Genomic DNA, 17,160 nt, shown 5'->3' with positions numbered 1-17,160 from the left:
CTAGCCCAAAATGCAAGGTCATATCCTCCCTGGACTGGAAGGCAAGCAACACAAGACCAGTTTTGCCCTTATTATGGCTCATCAGCTGGGTATAGCTTGGTTCCAGTAGTACAAAGTGCTGGGGACCCATGTCTGGGCATACGTATCCTACTTAGGGCGTCATACTGATGTGTACAAAAAGTGATGGATGGAATACTTGAATTATTCTCAGCAACTGGTGATTACTTGGGGCCACATCCCAATCCATCCATGTTTTGCACACAATGCCACCTTAGCATGGACCCACTCATATGCACATCAGTCTTGGCCCTGCTCCAATTGGAGCTGTCCAGCACGAACTGCCCGGCCAGGTCTTTCCTGAACTGGAACACATGCAACTAAAAATCCTCAGCGCCCTTAATAGGGCTCATCAGTTGGTTGAAGGAAGCCAGTGGTAGTTCTAATGCAACTTTGCCCATTTTTGAAAACCTTCCTATGCTTTAATTGTGTCCACTTTGTCATAGTGTGGGGAAAATGTGGAGATACAAGCTAGTTTATTGGTGGATTTCTTAGGTTGGGATTAGGAAGTGTTTCTTTTGGGGCACATAATGCTTTTTCATGGATTGTTAAAACAGCCTCCATGGCAAGCCCTTTGATGCAAATTGGGGCTAAATAAACTTCTTCAAAAAGAAAATGAATCCTTCATTTTGCAATTAAGGCAGATTCTTAAAAGCTAGTAGTGGATTTCTCCCTTTAGCGAAGGGAAAAGTAAGAGTTTATTGTACTTAAAAAAAACATGACATTTATTTTTATGTTAAATATTATTGTAAATTAATGTTATATATTTATTTTAAATGTAATACAACATTAAAAAAATGTTAAAACACTATAACTTTTGAATTCAATCTTTAATCAAATAAATATGTTAAATATTGTAATATTTTATTAAGTTTAAACAAAAAAATTCCCACCTGAAGTAGATTTTGTTATTCTGCATTCTTATTAAGTGATGTACAGTAATAATGAAAAGTAATTTAATTATATTTTAATGAAAACTAATGTTACCTTAATTTTTCAACTCAAGAAAAGCCATTAAAATATTGTAAAATAAAATATATGTTTTCGATTTTTTGACATTAAATTAAATGTATTTATATTTTTTAATACTTTAGATAATGTCATTTATTTTTAAATTATTTCCTATGGCATTTTATTTCAAGTCCCTGCCTCCATTACTTGCTATTGGAGGGTGTTGCTGTACCAGTGGTTTTATGATCATATTCCTCTAATTTGCCTTTTGAGCATATCCTTCGGCTGTGCACAGTGAGGTATTGGCCTCAGGGTCTAACCTGTGGCCATATCTTGTACCCGGTGTCCAGGTGAGAAGTTAAAACCACTGCCCTTGGCCATTCAGCTGATCCCAGCAGGGGATTGGCCGCTGGACCGTATGTGGTTCTCGAAGCAGTAGCGGCTGCTACTGACCGGGGTTGGTGAGGCAGGGGGTGCACGAGGGAAGGAGAAGAATAAAATAAATTGCACTTACCTCTTTACTGCTGACCGCCGGCTGCCGCCTCTTTTTTCTCCATCTTTCAGAATCCCATGACCAATCACAACGCTGCTGTGTTCGGCAGTCAGACAGAGGCTGGCAAGCTCTCCATGTTCTCCACCCAGGCTGTAGATGGTCAGCCAGCCAAAGCATCATGCGCACTTTAGGTGCTGCTACCACTCCTCCCCCTGTGATGAGGGGAGCCCAGTCCCACCCGTTTGGCTTCAGCTGCAAGCTGAATACATAATTATGATAACAAACGTTATCAATTTATTTTTTGTATTCAACTTGCAGCTGAAGCAGTGGGGCGACGCTCCTCTGCCTTAATGGAGAAGCCGCCACTGGCTGGAAGTACTCCGGCTCTGAAATGAAGTACATTTCCCTCTGTTTTGCAACCTTTTTGGCTGTATAAACTTTTGAAGGGCAGTTTGTGAATAGCAGGGTGCATAATCTTTTGTAGGTGGATGCATGCTGCACTATAAACCGCTCCTAAACCCCTCCTATTTTGTAGGAAGTACGCTGCATTTTCAACAACTCCCCCGGTTCCCTTCATAAAACAAATAAGTAGTAAACTTGCATGTAGGAGGATCGCTCCATAGAAAATATAGGAGAGACAAAGGCAGTGATTTTTTTGTTTTTAGGTTTATGAATAGCATTTTGTAGTACTTTAGTAATACTACTATAGTACTGCTAAGTGCACTAACAATGCAGCATGTGAATGGTTCCTAAAATGGTTTGTAATCATTGTATACCCATAATTAACTGTCTGCTGATAATTTTCAGTACTTGGTATCAGTGCTTGACTTTTTCATTAGATTGAATGAGTCTCTGGTTATTGATCTGACCAGGAAACACTGATGTACATGAGTTCACAGTGAACCACTATAATATTGTGCATTATAATACCCAAGTTTCCTATTTGGCACATTGGCTCACTCTTGTTCCTGTGAAACTGCTGAGGGGGTGTTAGAACTGGGGGTCTCTAATTAGAAGAGGTATGCACTTTTGTCCAAGTTGAGACTCTTGCTTCTAGTCAGGGTAGGGGAGATACACACTTTATATAATCCCTGATATCCTTCTTGGCAGCTTGGCACGAACAGACAGGCTCATCTCAAATGCAATGTGTAAAGTCTGTATACTCAAAACACACAGTAACCCAGAGATAACACCCTACATGCACCACACATGTATTGAAATATGACTTAAAAATGATTATAGCAAAAATAGTACTGGACCTACTATGATGTCATGACAGCAATAATCCAAAGTATGGCATGAACCACAAGGTGCGCTGCCTCCGGCACGGAATTACATGTACCCCCAAACAAAAACAGTACCTTGGAAAACAAAGTCTATGACGATGCACGGCATCATGGAGGTGAGGTGTCAGTGCCGAGTTTGAGGCCAGCTCCCTAGCTGCCATGGGGGGATGCGCGGCATCGTGTCCGCAAGGAGGCAACGTTTTCAATCCAGGACAGGTTCAGTTGGTTGCGTCAGTGGAGAATCATCAGTGAAGCAATGCCAAGACATCGAGTTCGTGGAGTCGCCCTTGGCAGTTATCAGCGATGAGACAACTGGATGCAGGCGCTGGCGATGCCGGAGACGGGGAGTCTGCTGGTGTCGGGAAGGGTGATAACTGCAGGCATCATGGCGGTGGCACTGATGGCGTCGGAGATTGTTTTTCTTGCTTCTCTTGGGTTTCTTCTAGCTCCCAACAGCAGGAACAACCTCCAGTGGCCCAACACTGGAACAGGCACCTCCTGGCAGGCTAGAATACTCAGCAGTGGAGTTCAGAGGAGCTGGGGTGAAGTCTTTGTGTCCCTGAGACTTCATAACAGGAGACCAGCACACACAAGCCCTAGGAGATTCTTCTTCAAGCAGGTTTCTCAGCAAAGTTCCAGTCTTTGTCTTTTTTTTTGCAGAAGCAGCAACTGCAGGCCAACCCCATGCAACACACAGCAAAGGGGCATTACTCCTCCTCATAGCTCTCTAGCTCATCAACTTGGCAAAGGTTCCTCTTGAGTCCAGAAGTGACCTAAAGTTCTGGGGTTTAAGGTCCACTACTTATACCCCATTGTGTCTTTGTTCTTTGTGACAGGTTCTCTGAGCCCAGCCCAAACCAGTTCTGTCCTCTCTGGTGCAGTATGACCACAAGAGGTGAAGACAACATTGTGCAAGCAAGACCGGCCCTATTCAAGTGCAAGGGAAACTCATCTCACTACTCTAAATGCAGCTAAGGTCTATTCAGCTCAACTCAGAGTCATCCAGGAGGGGCCAGGCACACTTCAATCCCCCCATCAGTGGCTGTCTACAGTGAATGCACATCCCTAGCCCCTGTCACTCCAAAACCAGACAGTCAAACCACAAACAGGCAGAGGCACACAGAATAGTTAAACAAGAAGATTCCTACTTTCTAAAAGTGGCAAAACACACAATTTACAACCATCTTTACTAAAAGATGTGTAAAGATGAGTTTGGAGATCCTAAAATGTATTTATCTGTCTTGTCCCAATGGGAAGTTATACTTGCTTGTAAGATGTTACAAAGTATCTCCCATGCTATCCTATGGGACAGATATCCGCTCAATAGTGAAAAACTAAATTGGCAGTATTTCACTATCGAGACATGTCACACACACCAGTACATGTCTTACCTTTCACATGTACTGTACCCTGCCCATGGGGGTACCTTTGGCCTACCTGAGGGGTGCCTTACATCTAGGGATGGTTAGGGCCTGGCAAGTGGGTGCTCTTGCCAGGTCGACATGGCAGTTTAAAACTGCGTGCGCAGACACTACAGTGCTAGCTCTGAGATACCTTTACAGGGCTACTCATGTGGGTGGCACAACCAGTGCTGTACGCCCATCAGTAGCATTTGATTTACATGCCCTGGTACACTCAGTGCCCTTTACAAGGGACTTGCCTAGTAAATCAAATATGCCAATCATGGATAACCAATTATAATCATAATTTGCACAGAGAGCATATGCACTGATTAGCAGTGGAAAAGTGCCCAGAGTCCTGTAGCCAGCAATAAAAGGTCAAGAAAAATAGGAAGAAGCAAAACGTATGACCCTGCAACAAAAAGAGCCATTTCCAACAGAACATCCTTCTAGCCTTAAGCCATCGTAGTTCAAACCATACCTCGATGGGCTTCCCTGCTTGGGGCGATATAACATGGAACCTGGCCCGCAACAGGAGGGGTCTATTCCCGTTCTGCGCCTTCCTAAACCCAGTTGGATCCCTCTATCCATACTCTCAGGGTCCACTAAGCTAACCCATGGGGAACCCTTCTCCTCACCTGTGGACTCCATCTGTGCAGTGCCTAAACTAGCATTACTTACAGATGTGGCTCAGCAGGCAGCCAGTACCCACATGGCAAACACAGTGGTGTGGCTGAGTCCACCCTCGGGGGTGTGACTCCTGTTCCCCTCCCAGGGGCAACTCTGTCCACCAGGACAGTCAGCCACAGTGGCCACTGACAACTGTCAGTGATGAGAGCCAGGCCTTATGTCTCTCAGTACTCTCTAACATTTGTGGTGTCAGGGAGTGGGGGGTGGTAGCCCCAGGTGCCTGGCACCCTTTGTCCACTCGCCCTCCTGTCAGGTCAGGGATGACATCCTGACACTGATCCACCAGCCCAGGTTCTGTGACCTGAGACTGGACAGGCAGCAGTAATGGGCTCTCCCACACCCTGTCCCTCTCTCTGGCGCCCTGCACCCTCCCACCTGGAGCAGTACCCCCAGACTCCAGAATTGTCAGTGGGCCTGGGAAAGGTGTCCACACAATTCTCCCACCAGTTTAGGGGTGCTGTACTGCAACTGGTACACCAGCCTAGGGTCTGTACCCTTAGACTGGACCTGGCCCCTCCTGGGGCTCTGCACCCTCCCACCCAAAGCGGTACCCCACAAGACAGACTGGTAGGGGCACTGCTAGCAGTTGCCCCTTGCTCCCGGTCAAGAGGGGCACCCTAAACCTGGCCCTCCAACCCAGGGTCTGTACACTTAGGCTGAACCTGTGCCTGGCAAGCCAAGACTTCTGGGGGGGCAGAACCACCCCATCCAAGGGAAATCCCTTCATCAAGTGTTGCGTGAGAGTCTGCCTGGTGCAGGTCTCAAGCCTCCTGTCCCCTTGACAGTGCATGGAGAACCCCAGGCCAGAAGTGGCTTCCCCAGGGTCAGTCCTGGGGGGCTTGGACTACAGAGCTCGCTACACCTAATCCACTGGTCCTTCCACTGAGGACTGCCTCCTCCCCTCACTCCTTTATCTGGACGTATGCACCCTCCTAACTAGAGTGGTGCTGCCAGACACCAGAACTGGTGGAATGCTTGTTACAGCAGTCCCTCCCCCAGCTCACCTGACACTTTGGGATCACCCACAGTGGATGGCCTCCCGGTACAGACTAGACCACCTTCCTGGTGCTCACTCAAGGAACCATGCAGGTTCTGTAACTGGGTTTCTGGCACCCTGGGACTAAGCCCACCCTCACTCCCTCTACTCCGAGACAGGACATGGGACCCCTCACCTATTCAACGACACTGGGACCTATCTGGGTCACTACAAACCTCCTCTACCTCTCCTGGTTGGGAAAAACCTGAGCCGCCTCCTTCAGGATCACTCACAAAAGATTTTTCAGACTCTCTGTAATCCACCAAAAGGTCTGCCTCCAGCGCAAGCTCTCTGGGGTCAGAGAACTCACACTCCACCTGGTGTTAACATAGCTTTGGAAAACAGGGACTTAAAATATGCTCTCTAGCAATTGAATCGCACAACCCCACACAGGTGTTAACCAAGCTACTCATCAACTCACCATCTAGTGCCTCGCAAAAGTACCTCGCATCACCCCCCTGAGACTGGAAAGATTGTGCCTGACTGTTTCTGACATTCAACCCACACTCTTCTGGGTGGTCTCCATACTCACATACCAGGCCTTCTACCATGGTGGATAACCTCTCTGCACCTCTCAACTAGAGTCAGTGGAGTGTCCCTCCCACCACTATGAATATGAACCCATGTGCCAGTTCCCCAATCCACCTCAGGGACACTGTGCACCACTGGTGCTACCTCATGAACCTGAACCCCCGTGTATGTCAATACCCTCCTTCAAGTCAGGCGTCATATCTCTGGGTGTGTGTACATCAGATCTAAATATTGCATTTTTGCTGCCACCATTTGAGCTGGACCCACCCTTATGGCTTCCGTCTCCAGCCCAGCCAAGTTCACTTCCTGAGCTACACACTTTTCGCGTTCTTGGGATAAGGCCCTCTTGGCCTCAACCCTCTTGAGTTCCTGGTTGAACTCTCTCTATCTCCACTCAACAGCTAAAAGCCACTTATCTTTCTCTGTTTCACCCTCACTATCAGAAAAGTCCTCCTCCTCAGAATCATCTGGTAGTGTTGCTTCCCAGATTCTTATCTCATAGAAATACTGTTTTTCCTCAAGATTCCTCCTTGTGGATCCTTTCTCCACTGGCAGCCCCCTCTCCTTGCAAAAGGCTTTTATCTCAATCATTGTGTAGGTGTACAGGTGCCAAAAGTTGATTTCCGTTTTGCCAGGGCCTCACAGGTGCAACAACTAACCAGAGTCCCATTATCAAAAAATAAATCCAGTAGGACACCAGAAACCGGAAAAAAACAGTATGTGGTTGTGTAATGATCTTCACTTTACCAGTAGTGTACACCAATTACTGTGGGTCAATTACAAATATAAGTTCAATCCCACCGCTGACCCCCAATGTTAGAACTGAGGGTCTCTAATTGGCATAGGTATACACCTTTGTCAATTAGGAACCCTTGCTTCTAGTCAGGGTAAGGGGGATACACACTTTAAATAACCCCTGCTATCCCCCTTGGCCGCTTGGCACAAACAGACAGGCTTATCTCAAAGGCTATCTGTAAAGTATTTGTACTCAAAACACACAGTAACACAGTGATAACACCCCAAATCCACCATACATGTATTGAAATATGACTTAAAAATTATTTTAGCAAAAATAGTACTTGTAGAAAACAAACAGCTCCAACTAGAGCTACTACGATGTCATGACAGCAATAAATCCAAAGTACAGCGCCGACCGTGTGGTGCACGGTGTCAGGCACGTAATCACACAGACCCCCAAACAAACAGTACCTTGGAAGACGAAGTCTGTGATGATGCACAGCATCACGGAGGTGAGGTGTCGGTGCCGAGGTCCAGGCCAGCTACCTTACTGCAATGGGGGAAGCGAGGCATCGTGTCTGCGAGGAGGAGAGGTTTCGAATCCAGGGATGTTGGTTGTGTCGGCGGTGCAGTGTCGGTTCCAGTGAGGCGACGCAAAGGCGGTGAGATTGTGGAGTCACCCTTAGTTGTTATCAGTGATGAGATAAGTGTAATCCGTGAGTCCGCTGGTGTCGGGAAGGGCAATAACTGCAGGCATCGGCAAGTGTTGGCAGGCGTTAGAGCTGAGGTACAGGCCTGGCACCGTTGTGCACTTCATTAGGGGAGCCCTTGGCCTCGGTGCAGGACGCAGTGTCACAGCGGCATCGCTGACGGCATCAGGTATTGTTTTTCTTGCTTCTCTAATGTTTCTTTCAGCTCCCAACAACAGGAACAACCTTCAGGGGCCCAAAACTGGAACAGGCACCTCCTAGCAGTTCAGCACTCTCAGCAGTAGAGTGCAGGGGAGCTGGGGTGACGTCTTTGTGTCTCTGGGACTTCAGAACAGGAGGAGGCCAGCACGCACAAGCCCTTTGAAATTGTTCTTCGAGCAGGTTTCTCAGCAAAGTTCCAATCTTTGCCATTTTCTTGGCAGAACCATACAGCACACAGTAAAGGGGCAGTACCCCTCCTCACAGCTTGCCAGCTCTTCTACTTGGCAAAGTTTCCTTTTGAGTCCAGAAGTGATCTAAAGGACTGGGGTGTAAGGTCCACTACTTACACCCCATTTTGTCTTTGTTCTTATTTGTGCCAGGGTCTCAAAGCCCAGTCTCACTGGTGCAGTATGACCACAGGGGGTGGAGACAGCATTGTGCAAGGGAGACAGGCCCTAGTCAGATGCTTGGGAAACTCCTCCCACTACTCTAAATGCAGCCAAGGGCTATTCAGCTCAGCTCTGAGTCATCCAGGAAGGGCCAAGCACATCTCAACCCCCCTCCCCCAGTGGCTGGCTGCAGTGAATGCAGATCCCCAGCACCTGTCACTCCAAAACCAGACAGTCAATCCACAAACAGGCAGAGACACTCAGGATGTTTAGACAAGAAAAGGACTACTTTCTATAAGTGGCAAAACACACAATATAAAAACCATATTTACTACTATGTTATTAAATTGTGAGTTCAGAGAGCATAAACTTTATTTCTCCATCTTGTCCCAATGGGAAGTTAAACTTGTAAGATGTTACAAAGTATCTCTCATGCTATCCTATGGGACAGCTAACCGCGCAATAGTGAAAAACGAAATTGGCAGTATTTCACTATTGGGACATGTCACACATACCAGTACATGTCTTACCTTTCACATGCACTGCACCCTGCCCATGGGCGTACCTTGGGCCTACCTGACGGGTGCCTTACATGTAAGAAAAGGGAAGGTTAGGGCCTGGCAATGGGGTGCCTTGGTCAGGTGGACATGGCAGTTTAACACTGCGCATGCAGACAATACTGTGGTAGGTCTTATACACCTTTTCAGGGCTACTCCTCTGGGTGACACAACAAGTGCTGCAAGCCCACCAGTAGCATTTGGTTTATAATCATAAGTTACACAGAGAGCATATGCACTTTAGCACTAATTAGCAGTGGTGAGGAGCCCAGATTCCTATAGCCAACAAAAACAGGTCCGTAAAAATAGGAGGAACAATTAAAAAGTTTGAGGCTAACCCTGCAAAAAGGGCCATTTCCAACACGTGTCCTGATCTAGATCTTGGCGGACGGGTTACTCTGTCACACCGGTGATGGAGTTCCCGTCCGCTGAAATATACATCCCATTATATCCTATGGGATTTATATTTCAGCGGAGAGGGTACTGGTCACCGTTGTGAAGGAGTAACCCATTCGCCAAGACATAAATCAGGCCCTTTAGATGTAAGGGTTGTGTAACCTGTCTGCTTTTTGATCATATCAGCTTTCTATAAAATGAGAGGTATGAGTACTGCAACTGTTTGTAAAAATATCTCCCTCTGTTATGCCTTGCAACTGAGAGAGTTGTACAACATTTGATGATTTATTGTTTCAGTTTTCAAGAAGATTCTCTATCATAAAAAAATAAGTAAGGTTTAAGCAAGTCAAACTTTATTTCGGTTAACAAAATTACTATAATAGTACATCACAAAAAGGAAGCATGGCTTAAATACATTTCAGTACAAAATAGTACATGATAAGAAAAAGATAGAAGATTAACAATGTGCAAATGTAACACATAAATCAAAACATGAAAAGGGCATCAGCATATCACAAAAGGCAAAATTTGAGACATTCTACATGTTGGACGTGGCCCTTTTTGGAGGGTTATTCCCAAACTTTTTGCCTTCCTCCTGTATTTTTCTGGTGTGTTTTTTTTTTTGGGCTTTAGGACTCTGGGAACTTTACCACTGCTGGACAGTGCGTAAGTGCATGCGCTCTCTCCTTTAAACTTGGTATGATTGCTCTACACCTATTTGGCATATTCAATCTACCTGTACTTCCCTTGTACAGTGGTATCCCATATACCCAGGGCCTGTAAACTAAATGCTACTTGTGGACTTGTAGCGCTGCTTGCGCCACCCACAGAAGTAGCCTTTCAAATCTGTCTCAGGACTGCCACTGCAGGGCCTGCATGTGCAGTTTACTGCCACAGTGACTTGGCATTAAAGTTTCTTGCCAAGTCCTAAACTCCCCTTTTACTACATATATGTCACCCCTATGGTAGGCCATAGGTAGCCCTATGGGAAGGGTGCTGTATAGGTAAAAGGTAGGGCATATGCCTTTATTTTGTGGCATGTCCTGGTAGTGACAATCAACCTATTTCGTTTTTCACAACAGTGAGTGCTGCTCCTCTCATAGGTTAGCTTTGGGAATCCCCTTGTATGTCTTTAAGCAGTAATTTCTGATCTGAAAGGAGTAGCGTTGCCATGTTTGGAATAGTGGCGATAAATCCTGCTTATTGATGTTGGTGGATTTTTCATTACTATTAAATAAATGCCACTTTAAAAAAGTGTGCATTTTCTATGTGCTTATGACTCTTTGGGCCTGATAGCGATGGTCTTGAGGCCACCATATGCTTGGTGGGGACCGCCTCTAGTCAGGGAAAGTCAGCTACACAACTTAGATAACCCCTGCTCATCCCCTTGGTAGTTTGGGCAGAGCAGGCAAGCTTATACCGGAGGCAATGTTTAAAGTGTTTGTGCAACTAACAGTGTACCTGCCCTCCTATTACATGTTATGCAGTCATTTAGGGATTCCCTGTAAGGTACTGGAGCTCTGCGCTCCTTGTAGCGATATTATGGTAGTCTGAAACAACAATTGGACCGGGACCTCTGTCGATGATTCCTTCCTGTCCTGACATCAAATCGTTAGTAGTGGTAAAGTTCCCAAAGTCCTAGAGCCAGTTTGGGGTTAACCCAGCAAATCGGGCTAGGTCCAACACCACAGATTTCCCAATATCCTATGCACAGCAATGATACACACAAATAAATTGCAAGTGCCACAATAAACAAAAAATAACTACAAAATAACAATAAACGAAATATAGGCCAAGTGACTTGGACGGGACCTAGTAGAAAAGTCTTTAAACGTGAAATATAGTAGTGAAGGAGTATGCTACATATGTTTTGAAAAAAAATTATTCACAGTTTGAAACTGCATACACAGATTGCTTTTATTTAATGTAATTCCTAATGCTCTGTAGCTTATTTTAGGGACATTGTGCTGAATAATACTATGTTTTGCCACAGTCTTTTCTACATGTTTTAGGATGGGTTAGGCTGGGCTGGCTGCCTGTGGAGGTATTCAAATATTCTACCAATGCTTTCTACAGAAACTCTGAATTGTAGGCATTGTATGTGAAACTTTTGCTGCCAAGTGTGCAATCTGCAATTTTCTTTAAAATGTTCTCCATTTTCCCAATGGAATGTGCCCTTTCCCACCCCAGAAGCTCCCTAAAGGAGGCCTTGCTCAGGAGCTCAGTGATTCTTGGGCAGGTATTTACCCTACCCCTTTCAAGGTTCACCAGTAGTCGAAGGAATTTGGTTATCCTCTGTCTCTTTACCTCTTTGGGCCAGCCTTTCCCAGAGAGGTTGTTGAGCAGGGACTCCTGTTACTCTTCTGTTCACAAAATCCTGATTAATATTTACTATTTTTGTTCATTTATTTCCGAAAGCGTTTTCCATAGTGTTTTCCTGTTGCCATGCAGCCAGTTTGACAGTCTGTGTGGCCCAACGTTCTGACTTTAGTGGTCAAGGGAACATTACAGAGGTAACAGTTGAGGGGGACAATGATAACCGCTCTTTGGGCGATGGTTATGAGCAGTCATGCGCAAGTTTGATGAAAGGGAAATGTCCTTTCATGCAGCTGTTGGATGCCCCAAAAAGAGATCTGTCCATTTTTTCAAAATATAACAAAGACCTAGTTTATTTAAAAAAAACTCAACTGTAATCTGGGAAGTCAAAGGAAATAGTAGTATGTTTTCAAATGTGTTTATTTTGTATTCCTTGGTAGGTCTTCGAGGAGGGAGCCTATCGTGAATGATCTCCTACCCAGCCTTATTCTCTCAGGAGCAGTGAGAGTGAAGCCCTGCGTGACAGAGTTTGGTGAAGCCTCAGTCTCTTTTGAAGACGGCACATGGGAAGAGGTTGACATGGTCATCTTTGCAACCGGTTATATCGTCTCATATGGGTACCTTCAGGAGACAGACCTCCAAGACGATGTCAGCAAGCTTTCTCTATATAAAAACGTCTTCGCAACAAGCTTGGAAAAATCAACCCTTGCTTTCATCGGCCTAACACGTCCACTTGGAGCCATCTTGCCAACTGCTGAGATGCAGGCGCGGTGGGCCACTCGGGTTTTTAAAGGTGAGTTTTGCAGGATTCTGCTCATCTCACATTATCTAAGACTGATGAACATGGCAGGGGAACTGGCACCATGATCTGGGGTCTCCACTGAGCCCCAATGATACTGTACTAATATCATTAGTGTCCTTGGAGGCCAGTGGTAATGTAACAATATTTGCCCAACATCATTATTCAAGGCCCAGACCTTTTGTTTGTGACCCATGACTCAGGTTGGAGGCAACTATCTCACAATACTAATCACTCCCCATGTCATTAACACTCCCTTAAGGTTAATATTGCTGAACATAAAGGCAATTTGTTGATTGGCAACAATAAGCTTTTCTGCTTATAACACATATTTTAATTATCAGCCTATTTTTAAAGCCCATGTCCTTCCTCGAGGCCCGACTTCAATGCTAGATGATTGAAGGTAGTGAATAGCAGTGTTCTGCAGATGTAGGATCACCTCCTTGGGGAAATATGGAGATCTGGCCTCAAAAGTCACTAAATTCCTGCTGCCCTATATGAGGGTACTTAACCCTCTGGAATCCTGGAAATATCCCAGAAGGTCTTTGAAGTACAAGAGGTAATACTTTTAACTCTCATATGAATAAAAATGATCTCTCAACCACACAGCGCTGATACTTTTCCTGGCTAAAGTGTTGTCAGAAGTGAACGACTATGCTTCTCTGTATAGCAAGATGGCATATAGAGCCCAGATCATAGCAAAGGTGTTCATTTGTAGTAGCAAGCACCAGTAAGTCTCACAGTTGTAGCCCTCACCCCATTTAAATCTCTTCACTTTTAGACCCGGACTACAGTAAAAAATAAATGTTATGCATTCATACTTTATTTAGTTAATACTTTTAGACCTGACTCACTTGGCGTGGCATTCCCCCAAACTTTTTTGCCTTCACTGCCATACTTCGCTGAAATCTCTTTATTGGCATCTCAAATCTGCACACTTCACTCTTGCTAACCAGTGTTGAAGTGCCTGTGTTCTCTACCTTAAACATATTAAAATTAGCCTAGACCTGCTTGGTGCATTTAAATTGCTTGTAAGTCTCTCATAACTTGTACTACATGCACCCAGAGCCTGTAAAACACATGTCCGGCATGCCACTACAGCCTGTAGTGCAGTTTTAAACTGTCATTTCTATCTGACAAAATAAACCTTTTGCCAGGCCAAAACCTTCTTTTTTAATCCTTATAGTTAACCCCTAAGGCTTTCCCTAATCACTCATAGGGCAGGGAGCATGATATTTAAAAAGTAGGACATGTGTGTTAAGGATTACATGTCCTGACAGGAAAACTCCTAAAGTTGTTTTTCACTGTTGTAATGTCTGCCGCTCCCTTTGACTAACACTGGGCTGCCTTATTACACTTAATAAGGGCTAACTTCTAATTGGGTAAACAGAAGGAGATGATGGACGGAGGACTGACACTTTTCAAACACTCAACCTTAGTCACTGATCTGGGTTGAATTCATCATCATTCTTTAGCTCACTTCGCCATCCCAGTTTGGACCAAGCCATATGCAAATCAGTCATGACCCTGTGCCTCATGGGAACAGTCCAGCCTGAACTGCCAGGCCAGGTCCTCCCTGGACCGGAAACCAGCATCCTGTGACCAGTTTAGGGGTAACACCCCTCATCAGCCAGGCTAGCTTGTTTCCAGTGGCAAAGTGAGCAAGGAACCCACGTCTGGGCATACCCTGCCTACTTTGGGCGAACAAAGCAAACACAAGGAGATGATGGATGGAGTGCTGAAACTCCGACATTCGACAGATCGGTTCACAGTTCATGAACACATTAAGCAGTACTCTAGGGAAGAAAGGTACCTAGAAAAATTATGCTCTCCAATCCTAGGCTGTCTTGGGTGATTGTGGAGCTGTTGAAACGTGATCTAAACACCGTTTTTAGTTGGACTTGCAGGGTTTTCACTCTACTATCCACTTAACCCCTTCCACGCTCATGACGAGCTGGGCTCGTCATGCAGTAGCCTCCTGCTACGCTGATGACGAGCCCAGCTCGTCATGAATAACGATGTTTATGAATTTCCAGCACAGGGGAAAAATCCCCATAGCATTCAAGGTGTTAATGCCTTTCTCTTGCAGGGTTGGTCCACTTGCCTTCGAAGAGTGCCATGGAACATTACATCAGAAAGTCGATAGACAAGAGAGCAAAATGGTAAGTCCGTCCCCAGTTGCCTTCTAGAAGCTGCCTTGCCCCACAGGCACCTCGCACCCTCATTGAAGTAGACATAGATCCAGCACCATCCGCAGATGCCACCTTGAAACCCTAGTGCTGCTCTCATTCGAGCAGTACCTTCTGCTGCTGGCCAGCATTTTATTTGCTCCACCTCTCCTTCTTTTGAGCTGCCAGACTGCTGGCCCCTCCCCTCCCGATGGTGTCATTTCATCAAAATCACTTTAGAAACAGAAGTGAGGCCACGTCCTTTGACAACCAATGATATCAAATGGAGTGACACTCTATTTTTGGGACCTTAAAGCTGCAGCACATTCACAAACTGCAGTTATTAAAAGACTTACGAGAACAACTAGTAACACCCGTGAAAGGTAAAGGTTTAATTATTTGTAAATGATGAGTGGGTAAATTAATCAACAATAACAGAGGGGCAGCAGTTGCTTCTAATAACTACCCATAATGACGTCCCTGATTCTCTCAAATATTTTGGCAATCTGGCTTTCTGAGGTTTTCCAACATATTGCCTGTTGTAGTTCTAGGGCGGAGTTCGTGGAGGAAATCCGCGAACTGACCAAAAAACTACGCTGCGCTATGCGAAGTTCCACAAGTGGTGGAGTGTGTTATGTTGTGCCATTCGGGCTGTGTTTTAGTGCCAGGTGTTTGCCCTGCAGGAATGACACCACGCGCAGCACAAGAGGGCATTGCTTCTTTATGGAACAGAGGGTTTTGCAACGCGAGCGATATCAACCATCTGCGACCGCCCACGTTGTGAAATATCGTGGGGAGGTGGTTTGCAGTAAGAATTTTCTCACTTGCGCTCTCTAACATAACGTGCGCGAGTAAGGAAAAAACTCCACACACGTTGAACGGAGTGTGAAACACTCAACAAACTCCACGCACTATGACACAAGTACAGCTTTGGCTCTTTGTTGTGTTCCATTTTTAAATGGGTTGCTATCTCTCAATATGCCTTCTTTTCAGTTTTTGTCAAAATTATATTATTACTGTAGAGAGGAGGTAGGATATGCTGGTATAGCTGTTTCTCACACTTCATTCCAGGTTTATTAATGGTTTGGAAGGTATTCATTGTGCTAATGTCCACAATGTTTATGCTTTGCGGTACATATGAGTTTGTTGCCAAACCATGAGATGAGGTTTGTGGAAGTGGGACAGGCATTAGACTTACAGGTACCAAGGTGGACTTCACCAGTGACAAGGACTATAAAGGTGTTTTACACATGGCGTGAGTCTTTTTACTAGAAAGGGAATTCAAAGTAAATGATGCCTCTCTAGAAGCAGAAACCTAATTAAATAAGAACTTCAACAAGAAAAACATAGGACTCAGAGTAATGAAGATTCCGGTTAAATAATCAGATACATTTTAAGCTGAGCCTATTAGACATTAAAAGCAATCTGATTACAAAGGGCCTATTGTGGATCTACCAAGGACTTAACACGGGTCCATTGCTTATCATGGTTTACATTTATTCTCACATACTTTTCTTGCTTCTTAATCAATGGCTTTCCTTGCCCCAGCTTGCCCATCTTGTGTTTGCCCCTTTTTTGGAGTATAGCCTCTTTACCATCTCTCCAATTGGCTGGCATCCATCCTTCTTGTGCTCTTATTTAGGGAACGTTTGCTTAAGCACTCCAGAAAGTGCATGTATTTTCCCACTGTCTCTCTTGTGTGCTTCTCCCCCTCTCATCGAATACATGCCCCCAGCACTCCACATTTTGTCTCTTTTGTATTCCAAATTGCTTCTCATGTGCTTCTCTCTCACTAAACTCCCTCGCTTTCCTACGCTCCATGTTACTTCCTAGCTTGTGTACTTTACTCCACCCGCTGTGTTGCTCTCCCTTGTGTTCTGCTTTTCTGCTCTCTTAACCCACTCCCCATTGCTTCCCCCACTCACTATATATATATATGAAATGATCCAAGCTTGCCTTACCAATAACTATTTCCTCTTTCAAAATCAGGTATTTCAGCAGCTAAGATGAGTGGCGACGGGGCCTGCTTCTCTCCCAGCTACGCGTGCTTGCACATGGGGCTGTGGGAGGAGCAGGTCCTCAGGACCACTTATGAGGGGATCATGTCAAATAACATCATAGCCTGGTATAGGTTTATTGACGATCTCTTCATAATTTGGAGAGGGCCAGAAGTGGATGCAGCAAAATTTATCTGAGACATCAATAATAACGACTTGAATTTGAACTTTACCGGTCAAATTAGCAGGTCTGTGGTAAATTTTCTAGATGTGGAGGTCTACATTAAGGGAGGCAGGATGGAGACCAGATTACATCGAAAGGCAACAGCGGGAAATACAGTCCTGCACGCCTCCAGTCACCACCCAGCCCACCTCATCCGAAGCATCCCCTATGGGGAGATGCTGAGGATCAGGAGGATCTGTAGCACAGACGAGACTTGTATCC

At 45.3% G+C, this 17,160-nt stretch overlaps 1 protein-coding gene across 1 annotated transcript in view; it reads left to right on the top strand.

Moving 5' to 3' along the window:
* LOC144775607 (dimethylaniline monooxygenase [N-oxide-forming] 2-like) overlaps nt 1-17,160 on the top strand; it is a 283,147-nt gene that overhangs the window by 185,776 nt on the left and 80,211 nt on the right. Inside the window, exons 7-8 of the mRNA XM_078659238.1 lie at nt 12,192-12,544; nt 14,640-14,712. Coding sequence (XP_078515364.1) covers nt 12,192-12,544; nt 14,640-14,712 — 426 coding nt within the window. The remainder of the gene's footprint in view (nt 1-12,191; nt 12,545-14,639; nt 14,713-17,160) is intronic.

Source organism: Lissotriton helveticus, chromosome 1_1 (assembly GCF_964261635.1).
Source record: "Lissotriton helveticus chromosome 1_1, aLisHel1.1, whole genome shotgun sequence".
Lineage (NCBI taxonomy): Eukaryota > Metazoa > Chordata > Amphibia > Caudata > Salamandridae > Lissotriton > Lissotriton helveticus.
Note: the sequence above shows the minus strand (reverse complement) of the source record. Positions and strands in the feature narration are given on the sequence as shown.